Source organism: Vicia villosa, linkage group LG7 (assembly GCF_029867415.1).
Source record: "Vicia villosa cultivar HV-30 ecotype Madison, WI linkage group LG7, Vvil1.0, whole genome shotgun sequence".
Lineage (NCBI taxonomy): Eukaryota > Viridiplantae > Streptophyta > Magnoliopsida > Fabales > Fabaceae > Vicia > Vicia villosa.
This window is the reverse complement of record NC_081186.1, coordinates 87247956-87264724: the sequence shown is the minus strand read 5'-3', so window position 1 is coordinate 87264724 and position 16769 is coordinate 87247956. Positions and strand designations below refer to the sequence as shown.

General features: G+C 35.2%; 1 protein-coding gene across 2 annotated transcripts; it reads left to right on the top strand.

Annotated features, from left to right (window-relative positions):
• The first annotated feature begins 10113 nt into the window (after nt 1-10113).
• On the top strand, nt 10114-13298 carry LOC131617715 (homeobox protein SBH1-like). 2 transcript variants are annotated; one of them, XM_058888977.1, is made up of 5 exons: nt 10114-10603; nt 10749-11017; nt 11277-11532; nt 12536-12765; nt 12881-13298. In XM_058888977.1, the coding sequence occupies exons 2-5, from the start codon at nt 10784-10786 to the stop codon at nt 13076-13078; spliced, it is 918 nt and encodes a 305-aa protein (XP_058744960.1). In that variant the 5' UTR covers nt 10114-10603; nt 10749-10783; the 3' UTR covers nt 13079-13298. The 2 variants fall into 2 exon arrangements, with proteins under 2 accessions (XP_058744960.1, XP_058744959.1); XM_058888976.1 differs by lacking the exon at nt 10114-10603 and having other exon boundaries at nt 10711-11017.
• The last annotated feature ends 3471 nt before the right edge of the window (nt 13299-16769 follow it).

Genomic DNA, 16769 nt, shown 5'->3' with positions numbered 1-16769 from the left:
TGAACCAAATCGACCTACCCGAGACTCGTCTAGACCGCCACTCAATTGTCGGCGATCCACTGTGCCTGATGTCTGTCCCATCATTGTCCCTTGTTAGAGTTCTGTCACCGCCTCTCGACCGTCGACGATCCATTATGCCTGATGTCGGTCCCACCACTGTCCCTCGTGTGAGTTTTGTCACCGCCACCGGCTGGACTCATGTTGTCACTTTTCCATTGACGATCATATCACCATCACGACTTTGCCTCCGTTCCACCGGACTCTGGTCATCTTCTTTGTCAAACCATCGCCCTTTGGTTATGACGCCAACAACTTCCGTCATCGAACTTCCAGACAAATCATTGAATTGTCGCCACCCACAACAATATTTTCAAATCTTAATGATATTTTTCTATTCATCACTTAAAGTTTTAAAAAATATTTCTACCATAAAAGATAAAGAAATAAAAAAATGTCCATGATAAAAAAAACTACAATTCTAACATTTATTATTATTTCCAGAATAATTTAGACCAACTATTTTTTTTAATCGTTCAACTAATTATAACAATTAACAGAATATAAAATAAACACTTACTCAACATGTATTCATGGAAATAAATTTATTATATTATCCAATATAACTATTAAATTAAGTTGTATAAACGATCATAATAAAATTGTAAACTTTTTACTAGTAGGAGTTATGGTTCAATTTCAAAGTCTTATCAATTGACAGCTAGGGGTGGAAATAGGCCAGGCCGATAACAGGGGCCTACAGGCTGGCCTATAAAGGCTTAGGCTAGGCCACATATTTTTTATAAATAGAAAAGGCCTAGGCTTTTTTATAAGCCTATTTAGTTAAAAAGGCTAGGCCTCAGGCCTAAAAAAAAGCCTTTTAAGCCTATCAGGCCGGCCTATTTAAATAAATATGAATAATTTTTTTATTATCATTATATTATGTTTTGTACTTTGAATTAAAATACATAAATAAAACTTGGTTATCTTAAAGAACTTGTGAAAATAAGATGAAAATACCTGATGAACATTGTTTTCATAAGTTATCTTAAACAAATAGTCTCCCTGAACTTATGCTAATAGGTAAGTTCAAATAAGTCAATTAAAATAAATTTTTGTCTCTTGGTATTTTAGTTAGTTAGTCTATTCAAATATTATTTTAGTTAGTATGTCAAAACAAATAGGCTTTTATGTAGGCTAACAGGCTAACCAGGCCTTCGAAAAGGCCAGGCTCAGGCCTAAAACTAAGCCTACGACAGGCCACAGGCCAAGCTTAGGCTTCGATATTTTTTGCCAGGCCAGGCCTAGGCTTGGCAAAGCCTAGCTCGGCCCAGCCTATTTCCACCCCTATTGACAGCTATACTTATTAAAAATAAGAATCTCTCGTGCAACATACATAAAAAAATTCAAATAAATATTTCCTATCATGATAACATAACATAACACTGGGTGGTTTCTTGTAAAAGAAAAAAGCAACACAAAGCGTCAAATGGTCAATGATTCGTGTAGGGTACGGCTTACAAACGCAATAGTAAGAATTTGAAAGGAAGTGTCCCACAAAGAGGGCAACATCTATGTAATATTGAGCTTCTTTTGCTCTCTTTATCTCTTACTACAACCCACTTTTCCACTATTTGATTAGATTTTGACATGACCCCTTCTGACATAGGGTATGTCTCTTTGCATGGATTCCTATTTACAAAACGCTGTCGTGTTGCTTTCATCACCAACCCATCAATTACACAATTACTTCACTCTAATTTTAAGCTTAGCATTATTTAAACCATGCTACTAACAAATAATATCTTAAAATAATTATGTATTTTGGTATAGAAATAAATAAAAGCAAAAGTAAGTGATAAAGATCTCATGTCACTGAGAGAACATCACATGGGAGATAGGTGTTGATGGACGGTTGATGTTTGATTCCTTTCAATCACAACCAACGCAAAGACTAATGCCATTACAAAACTAAGAACAGAGAAGATAATTGAATGCCAACAACACAACAAAGTGGGACAATTTTAAGATTTTTTTACCTACCTGCCACTATTCTAAAATAATAATACCAATATGCCCCATGTTAAAATTAAAACACTAAAATGCCACACTTTTAGTTCACGTCCGTCCAGGGGTTGGCCGGACCGGTGAAGATTTTTTTTCCCCAGTTGGGGTCCGGCCAGGGGTTGGCCGGACTCTAACTGGCCCTTTTTTTTTCGTTTTTTTTTTTAAAATGATTTAAATCAATTAAAATAAAAAAAAATAAAAAAAAAAACAAAAAAAAAAGGTCCAGTTAGAGTCCGGCCAACCCCTGGACGGACCCTAACTGGGAAAAAAAAATCTTCACCGGTCCGGCCAACCCCTGGACGGACGTGAACTAAAAGTGTGGCATTTGAGTATTTTTTTTTCATTTCATGGCATGTTGGTATTATCTTTTCATTATTGGGGCAGATAGGTAAAAAAATCCAATTTTAAGCCACTATGTTTTGCTATATGCTTCCTATCAAAACTGCCTACAAAAGTGTAGTGTTATACTAAATGACTGATAGGTGTAATTATGTAGTTCACTAAAAAATATTGGAATAGCATATAAGAAAACTTTATACATCTTGAATAAATGTTTACCTAATTTGAAAAAATTAAAAATTTAAACTAAATAAAAGTGTTTTTAGATGATTATTACTTTTACTAAAATATAATATTAAGAGGATGACATGAAAATGAGAGATACTCTAATTTTATTAAAATTACGAGGATATCCATCCATAATATTCTTAGGTACATGATGAAATTTCATTTTTTTCTCCACTTTCATAGATGCTTCTATGAAATAAATTAACGTAAAATAAAAAAAGGTGTTTACAAAGATACGCCTCCGAAAAGAGATTGTATTTTTGGAAACGCAAATAAATAGTGTGTGAGAGATTCATGAGGTGGAATGAAATTGTATTACCGACTAAAACACCATGCATCACCAACATACCTATTATATATATATATATATATATATATATATATATATATATATATATATATATATATATATATATATGTATATATATGTATATATATATATATATATGTATATATATATATATATATGTATATATGTATATATGTATATATGTATATATGTATATATATATATATATATATATATATATATATATATATATATGTATATATATATATATATATGTATATATATATATATATATATATATATATATATATATATATATATATATATATATATATATATATATATATATATATATATATGTATATATATATATATATGTGTGTGTATGTGTGCGAGGACTTAAACAGGACGAGTATGCTCGTTTGTCACTCTTATTTATAATTAGAATAAGTGTAACACAAATAAAAATTTAAAAGAAAATTCGAAAAGGCTAGACTCAAGTCTAAAAATAAGTCTACAACAGACTACTAGTATAAGCCAGACTTAAATTTTTGTTTTTTTATAGACCAGCCTAACTCGGCCCAGCCTATTTCGACTCCTACTTGTGAGCTTTAGATTCAAAATATCACATTTTAAAAAAAATTATAAGAGAGATTAGTCAATATAAACATTTTTTTTATTATAACACTTGATTAAATTCACTTGTAAATTTGTATTTTTGAAAGTTTTCTTTGAGGGATATGTAGCAGCTTGATGTCTCATATTTTATGTCTCATCCTTCTTATTTTTTCCTTTTTATTTAATTTTTTTTTTTTTTGTAATCAAGAAATAATATTAAACGGAGAACTAAGGGTTCTCCAACCCGATTACAAAGAGAGGTCGGGAAAGGCCGACAAAAAGAAAAATTACACACCAAATACCCCTACGAAAGAAAAAGGAGCGGATCCTTACTAAAATCGTAAAAAGAATAGTTGGGATGAGTAATCTCTCCACAAAAAGACCATTTCCAAACCAATAACTTAATGTTCCAAACGGTATTGTTTACGCTCCAAGCTTCCTTCCTAAAGCGAACTCCATTCCTAATTAACCAAAAAGACCAAACGGTGGCAAGCCACACGACATCCAATTTACTATCTCTAATCCTACAAGAGCGGAAAAACATGTGCCACTCCATAAAATGCGGTAAACACTTATTTTCCAAAATTCCCTCTTTACCAATCCAATAAGCTATTTCATTCCATATCTTTGTACCCACCAAACAACCAAAAAAGAAATGATCTCTATTTTCCGGGACTTTACCACACAACACGCAAAAAGTATCATCCACGGGAAAATGTATACCTCTACTACCCAAACCGTCAATCATTGGGAGCCTATCGAGGAAAAGTCTCCAACAAAAAGCCTTGATTTTGAACGGAACTTCCGCTTTCCACAAAATACCAAAAGCTCCATCATTAACATTTGGAGGACCGTACGGGATTTGAAACTTCAAGTAAAAATTATAGCAAGAAGAAACCGAAAAGTCCGAAGACGAACCTTCGGTCCATGTAACGGAATCACACCCATGTCTCCACCCGTTAAAAATTTCCACCCGCTCCCTCAACCTAACCAACTCCGCTTCTACCACATTGTTTTCCAACCTTAAACCAAAATCACCCCAACACCACGAATCTTGCAACCACCCCCCCATAACCGCCACCGATACACCCTTCAAAGTGGAGTTTAAGTATAAATTCGGAAATTCTTCTTTCAAAGAAATCCCTTCTAGCCAAGCGGTTTCCCAAAACGGAGTGTGGAACCCGTTATGCACATTAAACTTAACCTTGTCAACCATCGGATCCGAATGACACAAAGAATTAATTTTAACCAAATCCCTCCACCAAATAGAAGAAGAAGGAGTAGAAGAAGATGAGAAAAAATTTCGGAGAAATGAAGGAGGATTACTAACCTTACTATTGATCAATAAAGTGGAAGATAAATCACCGTAACGGCCTTTCAATACATCCATCCAAAGAGAACTCCGACCTTGAAGAATACGCCACCTCCATTTGTTGAGGAGAGAAATATTGAATAAAGCAATGTCCTTTATTCCAAGTCCGCCTTTGTCCATGGGCATACAAACATCTTTCCACCGCACCCAGTGGATTTTTTTTTTCTCCTCTAAACCTCCCCAAAGAAATTTACTTTGCAAGCTATTAAATTTCTTCACCACCTTCGCCGGCATTCTATAAAAAGACATAGTGAAAATGGTGAGGGGGGTAAGCACCGATTTCAAGAGAGTGATTCTACCGCCTAAATTCAAGAATCGATTAGTCCAACCATCCAATCTAGCTTTAGTCTTGATTAAGAGCGGTTCCCAAGTAGATTCCACCCTTGGATTCGACCCAATCGGAATTCCAAGGAAATTAAACTTGCTATCCTCCACCTTACAAGCTAAGAAGTGAGATGCCGCTTCCAAGAAGTGAGGACTAAGATTAATGCCAATTAACTTACTCTTATGATAATTAATCCCAAGACCCGAAACAAGTTCAAAGGCTCTAAGAACTACCTTAATAGCTCGAATATGCTTCCAACTACCATCACCCACCAATAAAGTGTCATCCGCAAATTGTAGGATATCCACCCTACTATTTCCTTTGATAACAAACCTTTGATATTCATTTAAATCTATAGATTTACTTACTAGCGCCGTGAGCGCTTCCGCAACCAAAACAAAGAGGAAAGGGGAGACAGGGTCTCCTTGTCTCAACCCTCTAAACACACCAAACTCTCTCGAAGGACTCCCATTCACCAACACCGACATGTCACTTTTAAACACCAATAGGTCCATCCATTTCCTCCATCTATTTCCAAAACCCATAACTTTGAACATGAACCGAAGAAAAGACCAACTCACCTTATCATAGGCCTTTTCGAAGTCGACTTTGAAAAGAGAACACTTAACTCCTTCCTTCTTCGCATAATCAACCACCTCATTCGCCACAAGCACCCCGTCGAGCAAAAGTCTACCGGGAACAAAAGCGGTTTGTCTAGGGGAAATAATAGAATTCAACACCTTTTTGAGTCTCCCCGCCAAAAGCTTAGCCGCCACTTTATAAATACACCCCACCAAGCAAATAGGCCTATAATCATCCAAACCCAAAGGATTGTGTTTCTTAGGGATAAGCGTTAAAAAGGAAGAAGTGATAGCCTTAGACAAATTATTCCCTCCAAAAAAAGTAGTCGAAAAAATTAAGAAAGTCTTCTTTTAAAAAGAACCAACATCTTTTAAAAAAGAGAAAAGAATACCCGTCCGGACCCGGGCTTTTGTCTCCTCCACACTCCCAAACCGCCTCTTTAATCTCATCATGAAGAAAAGGTTTCTCCAAACAATCCGCCTCTTCCTTACTTAGAGTTTTGAAAGGAATTCCCTCTAAGAAAGGTCTAGAAAACTCCGGTTCGACAAATTTCTCCTCAAAATGCTTGAAAACCGTTTCCCTAACATCATCCACCGATTCCACCACACCACCCGAAGAAATAATAGGACCGATATGATTGATAGTTCTTCTTTGTTTCAACATCTTGTGGAAAAATTTACTATTGGAATCTCCCTCTCTAATCCAACTCAATCTCGACTTTTGGAGTAACATATTTTCTTTTATCCGCAAATTCTTCCAAAAATTACAACAAGCTTCCTTCCTTCCCACCATAATACTATCAAAGTCAAAAACATCATCGGAAGCCAAAACCTCATCGGCCACATTCAACTTATTAACCCCATCCTCCATATCCAAATCAATTCTACCAAACACATCTTTATTCCAAGCTTTCAATTTCTCTTTTAATAACTTGAGCTTTTCTTTTAACACATAATCTCCACGGCCCTCCACCTTAATGCTTTTCCATTCTTTCTCCACAAAAGGAATTAAGGAATCATCACTAAACCATTCATTATTGAATTTAAAAGGCTTAGGACCCCAATTCTTATGGTCCTTTATGATCCAAATTGGGCAATGATCCGAAATATCCCTATCCCCGATGAGTTGACCCATAACCTTCCATCTAGACACTACATCGTTGGAAACAATGAAACGATCAATTCTACTCATCGCCTTTCCATCGCCGCTAAACCAAGTGAATTTCTTCCCTTTGCAAGGTAAGTCCACCAAGTTGCTTTTCTCAATGAAATCCGAAAAAAGCTCCATCTCTCTTTTATTCACATGCAACCCGCGGCCTTTCCTTTCTCTATGATTTGTTATCGCATTGAAATCCCCTCCAATGATCCAATCCCCGTCCTTGTAATCCTCCTTTAGCTCAAGTAATTTCTTCCATAACTCAATCTTTTTGTTCACAAGACAAGAAGAGTAAACGTTAAATAAGTAATAAAACTTATTCTCCCAACAAGCTTTTATTCCTAAATAACCTTCTCCTCTAAAACTATTAATGACCTCCACTTTTTTATTCCACAAAATGATCAAACCACCCGATCTACCAACCGAATTGGAAAAAGAAAAATCCACTTCCGGATGGTACCAAAAAGACTTGGCCAAACCTCCCTCCATGTTTACAATCTTAGTTTCTTGAATAAAAAAAACATCCGCATTACCTTTTTTGATTAAAGCTCCAATCCTCCTTCTTTTGAGCGCATTCGCTCCCCCCCTAATATTCAAGGAGCCTATAATCATTGTTCACCTTCTTTGTTCTCCTTCCTTGTCTCCCCTCTCTCCAAAGAAATTATCTTAGTCAAAAGATTTTCCCTCCCCTTCGAGTCCACCACCCCAAGAGCAACAATAGCCGAACACAGTTTGCCCCCAATGTCTACCTCCATTAACTTCCATTGTCTCTCATTATTTCTCCCAATATCCGATTCTTCAATTTGTTCCCCGTAACAAATAGAATTATCACCATTTACCACCAAATTCGTTGTCCCCTCCGAGATATTAATAGGATTCAAAATAGGACCATTAATAAAAGCTCCACTAACCTCCGAAACAGCCCCCTCCTTAATACCCTTCCTGTTTTTCTTCCTCCCTACCCTCTCGTTAATCAATTTCAGTCTCAGCTTTTTCTTAAAATTGATTTTAGCCATTACCTCATCCTTGGCCAAAGAACATAAAACCTTGCTGGGAGAACAGCTAACCTCCTTGCTGTGAATTAAATCTGTTCCAGAACACACAGTCTTCGGTTCAGAGAGCTGGGACGGAGCAGCGGTGTTCGAAGCAGCAAAATTGCTTGCAGCGGTACTGTTGGGAATGTCACGAGCCTGGCGTGCCTTCAGCACAGCATCATCAAACTCCCCCGATACTGTTCTTTCCATACCACCTTCGAAGCTTCCACCTTGTCTCGCAGCAGCCTTGTTAACTCTCGGAACAGCGTCTCTTATGTCTTTAACATTACTCACAGCAACCTCACTAGGCACCCTGGTTGAGAATTGAGAAATACTCTCCTCCGAACCGTCAGCCGACAAAAAATCATTCTGAAAATTCTCATCACCATAGAGACGATCCTCCGAATCAGAGGAAGAAACATAAGTAGATGGAGCTTTATCATTGGCTGCAGCGACGAAAGGCAGACCCCACCGGTCCTCCCTGATAGTTAAACAGAACCGCTTACCATCGATAATTACCGTAAGCGATTGAGGGGCCAAAAACGACAGTTGGACTTTGACCAAAATCCTGGCTACGTCAAAGTTGAGACCTTTAGACGTCCTCTCATCAATACAAACGAAGGTTCCCAACGATTCAGCCAAAGAGACAAAGAACTTCGCGTTCCAAGCGTGCACCGGTATGCCGTAGATTCTCAGCCACACTTCTCTGTGTTCCTCGATCATACCCGCCTCCCACTTCTTGACATCACAAAACCAATTCTTCCACCAATCCTGCCCCTCACCGACCAAATCCTGAATGAATCCTTCCTCCGATTCTTCGAGAAGGCAAACATTACCACCCATCGGAGAAACTTTGACCGCAAATACCCCTTCCATCTCCATATAAGTTTGAATATTGTACGCTGTTCCCGGCACCGACACTTTCCCAACATACGCTTTGTCTAGTCTGTTTTTTATATCCTCCGAAGAATTAAAGAGAAGTTCCTTAACCGGATTGCCCTCCCCACCTTTCAACTTATTGTTATTTGGAATGCCCTTAACAACATTGACAAAGGAGTGATCTAACGGTTTCACATACCCCCCTCTGTTGAAATTTCCTCCTCTGTGCGGGAAAAAAGGTTTCACAGGATTTCTTGAGAAACCTCCCCGCTTCCTCTCAAACCGTGGCAGATTAACGTGAAGCTTCTTCTCCCCAATGACAACGTTGTCTAGTTTGACCGCGAGCATTCGTCCATCTTCGACCTCCACGAACCTTGCGAAACCAAACCTCTTGCCAAAACTGTTTCTTCTAGGCGATATAGCCACCTCAACCACACTCCCTATACACCCGAATAGCTCAAATAAATCCTTCGCTGAGGAGATTTCTGGGAATTCGGAGACGTAGAAGGAAGTCACCACTTTAGATAACACAGGACGATTGCTGGAACTTCCCCCCAACGGGAAGACATCCCACCTAGAGGAAGTTCTAGCTGTTTGACGGAACCGCGATACCTGCTTCCACCCATCGTCTTGCTGAACAGATCTACGATACATTCCCGAAATAATCACACCAGACACCACCGAAGAACAGTCGTGGTTTAACCTAAATCAAAAGAACCACCAACGGGAGCCCCTGACACCGAACAAAGAAGACACCGTTCCAAGAGTGGAACAACCCACAGACACAAATAGGTCACAAATCGAGAAGAAGAAGAAAAAAAGATGGTCTTCAGAGCGCTTATACAACGTTGGTCCCTGAAACCCTAAAACAGTATCAATTGAATCTTCTCACCAAGGTCCCTGAGCCCTAAAGCCAGAAATTTAAACCGAAGATGATAGGATTCGCGACACCGCTCTAGTAGCCTTCAGAAACCGCCGTTCACAGAGAAGAAAGCGCTCGCCGTAGATCACCGTGGGACCACCGGAAAACCCCCAACCGGAAATCGCATATTGCCTGCACTTGATCTTTTCCCTTTTTATTTAATTTGACTTTTCTTTTTATTTAATTTGACTTTATGAAATTATTTTGATGTTTAAATAATCCATTTATATTTAAAAGAAAAATGATTTATGAAGATATATAAATTTATAGTATGTGAAGGCAGCAGCAGGAGGTAGGGGTTAGATAGTATAGGCAACAAATAGTGTTAGCAGTACAGAAACAGTAGAATGATCAGTAGAAATGCGTATACCAATGAATCAAGATTCATTCATTAATTTCATTGGGAAGGAAAACTCTCAGTTAACTCTTACAGACACACACGTTAACTCTGCACCCATCAACCCTCTCTCTGTCTCCACCTGCAATTAACACTCTAACACTACTACTCACTGTAGGAGTATTCATCATCCTTCTCTTTCTCTTGTGAAAAAACCACCAACAACATTTTTTGCAAACCATGAATCTGATTCCACCTTTTTCAGAAGACTATACTGTCCAAGAACCCCAAAAATCCCTATTCTTCTGACTCACTGTTTCTTTCTTTTTCCTTTTCTTTTCTTTCTAATAAAAATATTTTCACTACTCAGCTTCATTTCCGGGAGTACTCTCTCTGGATGACTATTATTTGCAGTTTTCTTTTTACCAAACAGTAAACTCTGGGGACTAAGCAAAACAGGTATTATTATATCCTTATCTTTATTACTATATAATATATAATATAAATTTACTTTCTATAGATAAAGAGAGAAAAACAACTTTTTTCTTTTAGGGTTGTAAGTTGTAACAATTTTGAGGATAACTTTGTTTTGTAACTATGTTAGGGTTTGGAGGAAACAGTTGCAGTGAGATTTCTTCTATGGATCACCATCATCATCATATGATGAACAATATGGAAACTAGTAATAGGAAGTTTCTTTCTTTTCCTTTCAACAATAACAACTCTTCTGGTGTTCAAGATCATCAGCATCATAACTTTACTCACCTGAACAACAATAACAATAACACTTCTACAAGTGTTGTTGTTAGAGATAAGATCATGGCTCATCCTCTCTTTCCTCGTCTCTTGTCCTCTTACCTCAATTGCTTGAAGGTTATCTTCAACTTCAAACCCTCATAGTAAATCTATATATTCACTTTAAACTTTTCTTGTGTTATACAAGTATTGAGTAGTGGAATTTGATCTAACAGCTGTTTTCTGTGATCTGCTGTTGAAAACACTGATGCATACATATAATACAACTCGATATACATGATCATGCACACTTTTATAACTTGAGATTTAAATATTATTTTTATATTATCTTGTTTTTGTTGTTTTTCCAATGGTGTTTGTGTGTGTGATTTTGCAGGTTGGAGCACCACCTGAAGTGGTGGCTAGCTTAGAAGAATCATGTGCTAAATGTGAAATGTTGAATGGCTCTTCAGGAAGGACAGGAAGTAGTTCTTGTATAGGTGAAGATCCAGGTTTGGATCAGTTCATGGAAGCATATTGTGAGATGCTTATCAAGTATGAGCAAGAACTCACTAAACCTTTCAAAGAAGCCATGCTTTTCCTCTCAAGAATTGAGTCTCAGCTTAAGGCTCTCGCTGTTTCAACTGACTTTGGTGATTACTCTTATGTTTTATGAACTTCATGAGTACTATTGCCCTTCTAATTAAGCTTAACAATATTGAGTATTAAATATTAATATTAATATTTATTAGTAAAATAATGATAACCACACCTCTGGTGCAAAAATAGGGAAAAATAAACTGGTATGTTTAATCTATAAAACTAATTCAAAATAGGTACTTCTGAATAACACGATCTTTTTGTTTAATTTGTTTCACACAGATCTAGTGATCTAGTGTGTGTGGTGTCTGTCAATGTCATTTCTTGTAAGGTTTTAGTCCTTCTTTAAAATCCTCTCTTCATTTAGGTTTAAGGAATATGGTTCACTTTATAATTGTCCTTTAATTTTAACTTTGTTACTAAAAAGAACACTGGCTTGTCATTTGCAATTTGATTCTCAAACCTAAGGTTAAAGATTCATTTGCACAGATATCTACATGTTTAGGTTATATTATCCTTCATCACTAACACAACTAGTTAAATATCCGTGCGAATGCACGAGTATGTAGTATATATGGTAATGATTTGAGAAATGAATAGAGTTAGTTTTAGAGTGAATGAAAGATATAAATGAACAAGTTTTCAAAGTAATGAGGATCTCCATTATCATTCTTTAGGTATTGCCTTTCTTATAAACTTCAATTTGCAATCCATGGCTACTAGCAATTTCATGGTTAGTACATATTTTGCCTTGATAGTTATTAATTTGGAGGAATTCCTGCATGGAAACCCACCTAAATCCATATTTATAGAAACATCCAATAAGAAGAGAGAAAATTTTAAATTTATTTAAATTTTAATTTCATTTTTAATGGATTCATGAGATGGTTGTAATAATGAAGGAGAGAGACAAATTTGTATTTATTTTTTAATTAATTAAAAAATTTGTGATTGATTGTGTAAAACAATTTCTTACCGTTGGTCTATCCAAGAATTTTCCATTAATTTGATTCACTAATAGTTATATTCAATTTTTGTGTTGTGGCAATTTGATAGGCCAAAGTGAACCACCTTCTATGAATGAGATTGATGTTCATGAAAACAACTTCGATACTCAAGGCGAAGATCAGGAATTAAAAGTGCAGCTGTTGCGCAAGTATAGTGGATATCTCGGCAGTCTCAAGAAAGAGTTCCTGAAGAAGAAAAAGAATGGAAAGTTACCAAAGGAAGCTCGTCAACAACTACTCGATTGGTGGAACCGGCATTACAAATGGCCATATCCATCGGTAACTATGATCTACATTTTCATTTCTTAAAGATACCATGTACCATGCATCTCAATGTATCTGAAATGAACTTGATGATATTTGAATATTGAAACCTTATTCTATCTACATGTAGGAATCTCAAAAACAAGCACTTGCAGAATCGACAGGGCTAGATTTGAAACAGATCAACAACTGGTTCATCAATCAGAGAAAACGTCACTGGAAACCTTCTGAGGATATGCAATTTGCTGTGATGGATGCCACAAACTACTACATGGAAAATGTAATGTGCAAACCATTTCCCATGGATGCCATGCCTATGCTTCTTTAGATCTCAACTCATCCAAAACCCTATCTATATATAAGTTATAAGTTACCTAGGTTTTGAAGGTACTATATATATTAATTATAATGTATGCTATTTTACTTTAAACTGTTGAAAATGGAGGGTGAAAAATCCATGCTATCCTTGAACTACATCTATTAGAGTGAACTTGAATCTACATATATGCTATTAATTATTCTAACTAGTGCAATATTTGTGTAATGTTTGTATTTGTATGTGATATTATTTTGCTTAATATAATGTTTTCATATTCATACATTAGAATTCTGTTGGAAATAATAGAGTCCATGTAATGTGGACTTTTCAAAAAAAATCTAAAATTGAACTATTATTACTGTTTTTAGTTAATGTTAATGTTATATTAAGAAAAAGCTTTAGCAAAATCTACTAAAAATAGTTAAGTTTATTTTTAGATTTGATTATATCAGATGTTTTCTAAATAATACTAGTATTCAATTATTTTCCACCATGCCATTTTTTAAAAGAGCAATGATATGATGACACTAGATTTTTACACTTATATTCTACACCGTATATTCATGTGAGTGGTATTTTTAAATTGTGTACAAACCCAAATTTTGAGGTATAATTAAAAGAGAAAAGGGGTGATGCACCGACGGTGTAAAATATTTTTACACTGTCAACCAATCATCACCCATGTATCCAAATAAACCATTTTTTTATTTAAAAAAAACTTAATGACATGGCACATTTATGTTTTTCTATTGGATGACAGTGTAAAATAATTTTACACTGTCAGTGCACTACCTTTTAACTCTAATTAAAATATTAAAAAATTATAAAGTAGTAGTTTTATACGGTGCAGTGTCATTATTTGGTGTACAAATAGCAATTCTCTTTTTAATATTATTTATTTTTAAGTTAATCTTAAGTTTATTAAATTATTTATTTCTAATGGTAAGTTCTTTATCTTTATATTCATTAAATTATTATCCACCATACCATTTTTTATTTGCATCAATGAATTTAAAAAACTTGATTAGCCATGGGACTTGTAGAAATACTAGGTTTATGGCCTTGCATTATATAGATAAATTGTAGACTTATCTAAAATTGCAGAAATTGATGGCATGGTATTGTATATATTTTGACCAATGTAAAATAGACATTTTTCAACCATTTTATAATGTAGTTATTTTGTTCACATGCATCACAAATTTTATGAGTAACGTTGATAAATGCATTGCTAGTCATAAATGGTGTTTGTATTCTTTAGGTTATATATTTATCTAATTTTAGCTACAATAAAACAGGTCTAGTTATAACATGCAGTTTAGGTGTATATTTTGGTGTTTGTGGACCTATGGTTGAATTGAACTCGTGTGTTATTTTTTGGCAACGGTAAAACCTTATGGGCCACATGCTTGTACAAGCAAGGTATACATGATTTAATGTCATCAATGAAGGACTATTCTGAAACAGCACTTTTATGTTCTTGGAACAAAAGGTTTGTAATCTTTGTGGATTCTGTTTGATTCGTTGCTCTTGTAGTAAATAAGGTGACCAAGCGTGTGACTATCACATTCTAGTGTTCCTTTGACTGGTTCAACAATAACTTATTTATGCATGATTAATGTTCTAAAAGTAGTATTGGGGTTAGATTTTGGGAGCAGTATGTGGTGATAAGTCTAGGGTGTTTAGGAGTTATGAATGCAGTGATCATAGTCTAGGGCGTTTAGGAGTTATGAATATTTTGAGTTTTGACTAATAGGATATTAGGATTGCTCTAGAGTTTAATGTGTATTGTTCTAATAAATATTTTAAATTTTGTTTAATCTTTCTGAATATATTTATTTCCTTTAAAGTTTTTCACTTTACTTTTTATTCTTTAAGATTAACTTTCGTTAACGGAAGTCAATGTAGAGGGATACTTTTTTTTTTTTTGTAGTTGTTAGACTCGAAAGACACTTGAATGTTATCAACTCTGACTTGTATTTTATTATTTTAACAGTTAATGAAATTATAAAAATGGAAATCTAACTTGTATTTTATTATTTTAACCGTTAATTAAAATATGGAAAATGGAAATATAAAATAAGTTAGTGTAACAAACTTCTTCCTCCAAATCGTTTTCATCCCATAACCTTGATTTCCATTCCTCTTGAAGCTAGAAGCAACTATCACCACAAACACCAAAATTTATTTTAAGGTAGAACCTTCAACGTATTGAACGCTAAAATCTTAAATTTTGTTGAAATTTACGCATATTCGAAACGTGTCCATCTAATTATTGCCCGCCTAATTGTCCCTTCTTTTGCGCGCTTTTGCTAGCGCATTAATTAATGTATTTTTTTTCAATTTAAGCCTATAAAGGTGCAGTGTCTGTGGGCCCCTAATTTCCACCCTCTTCTTTTTTTTTTCCGGGGCAAACAAAAGTTTTAGGCATGTGCCTATTTTTTGTTGGCTTTTGCGGGACATTTCTAAATGGGGTAAGAATGCTTGTTTGTCACCCCTAGTTTGTGATCCCATTGAAGTTTTAAGTAGAAAGTGGTGGTTCCTTAAGTTGTTGAGGCTATTAAAAGCTACTCCTTCCGTCTCATAATAAGTGTCTCATTTGCACTTTTTCTTTTCTTTGTCTCAAAATAAATGTCTCTTTAGAATACCAATGTAACATTTATTATTTTTTTCCATTACTATACCCCTATATATTAACTTTCACGTTTTTCGCTTACTCCACTACCTATAATAAATAAGGGTACTTTAGTAAATGATACTAATTTTTTCATTAAAACCAACACATCTAATCATTTTCTTAAAAACCGCGCAAAGCTCAAATAAGACACTTATTATGAGACGGAGGATTTTTTGAAGCATTACAAAGCATAAAATACTCTTTTTTGCAGTTTAAGTTGGTCTCACATGTCGTTAAAATTGTTCTACATGCTAATACTTGTGTGTGTATAGTTTTTTCATAAAATTTTACTGTCTTTTTGATTAGATATCTAACATGACAGTCATAAGATTGTATTCTACACTAAGGGTTGTTTTGTCAAAGATCCTAAGTCAGAAGGTAGTGTGGTATATGCATTTAATTGTCAAAATTCAGACATCTGGCCATATTTTGAAGCTTGTGATATAATTAAGGAAATGAACTTGATGTTTTAAGAAGACGGTGTGAAACTTTGGTGGAAACATGAGAGTGATAGTTTGGAATAAGGCCTAAAGCCATTTCAAAAGGGGAATCTCTAAAAAAATATTTTCTTTGTTATGCATATTATTGCAATAGTAGGACACCATACGAGCATGACAATCATATAACAAAACAGATAAGTTTTTTTCTATAGAAGCCCAATACATGATTACTAACTTTGTTCGTATTATTTTGGATGCAGTAGACACAATTAAAGTTTCTAGGAAAGGGGAAGGATAAATCACAAGAAAATATGTGGTGACTATCGAAGAGAAGAGGAATTTGTGATATGTGGTTTTTGCGCATGGTGAAACAAAGAAGAAGATGGTTTGATTTCTAGGAAATGGTGTGATAGGAAGGAAGATGAAACAAAAAAGAAGACGATGTCTTCAATTTTGGGATTTCTAGGTGTGAAAGAGGATACAAATTCTTTTCCTCCTTCACAAATTGGAACTTGGCCTATTTTAATTGACTGTTAAACATAAAAAATACACACTAGAATTAATTAGGTCAACGTAAGCATCC

Coding starts and splice junctions, on each gene's coding strand:
- LOC131617715 (XM_058888976.1), top strand. CDS start 10,742: ATGTTAGGGTTTGGAGGAAACAGTTGCAGTGAGATTTCTTCTATGGAT. Junction 11,018..11,276: donor CTTACCTCAATTGCTTGAAG/GTTATCTTCAAC, acceptor GTGATTTTGCAG/GTTGGAGCACCACCTGAAGT. Junction 11,533..12,535: donor CGCTGTTTCAACTGACTTTG/GTGATTACTCTT, acceptor GCAATTTGATAG/GCCAAAGTGAACCACCTTCT.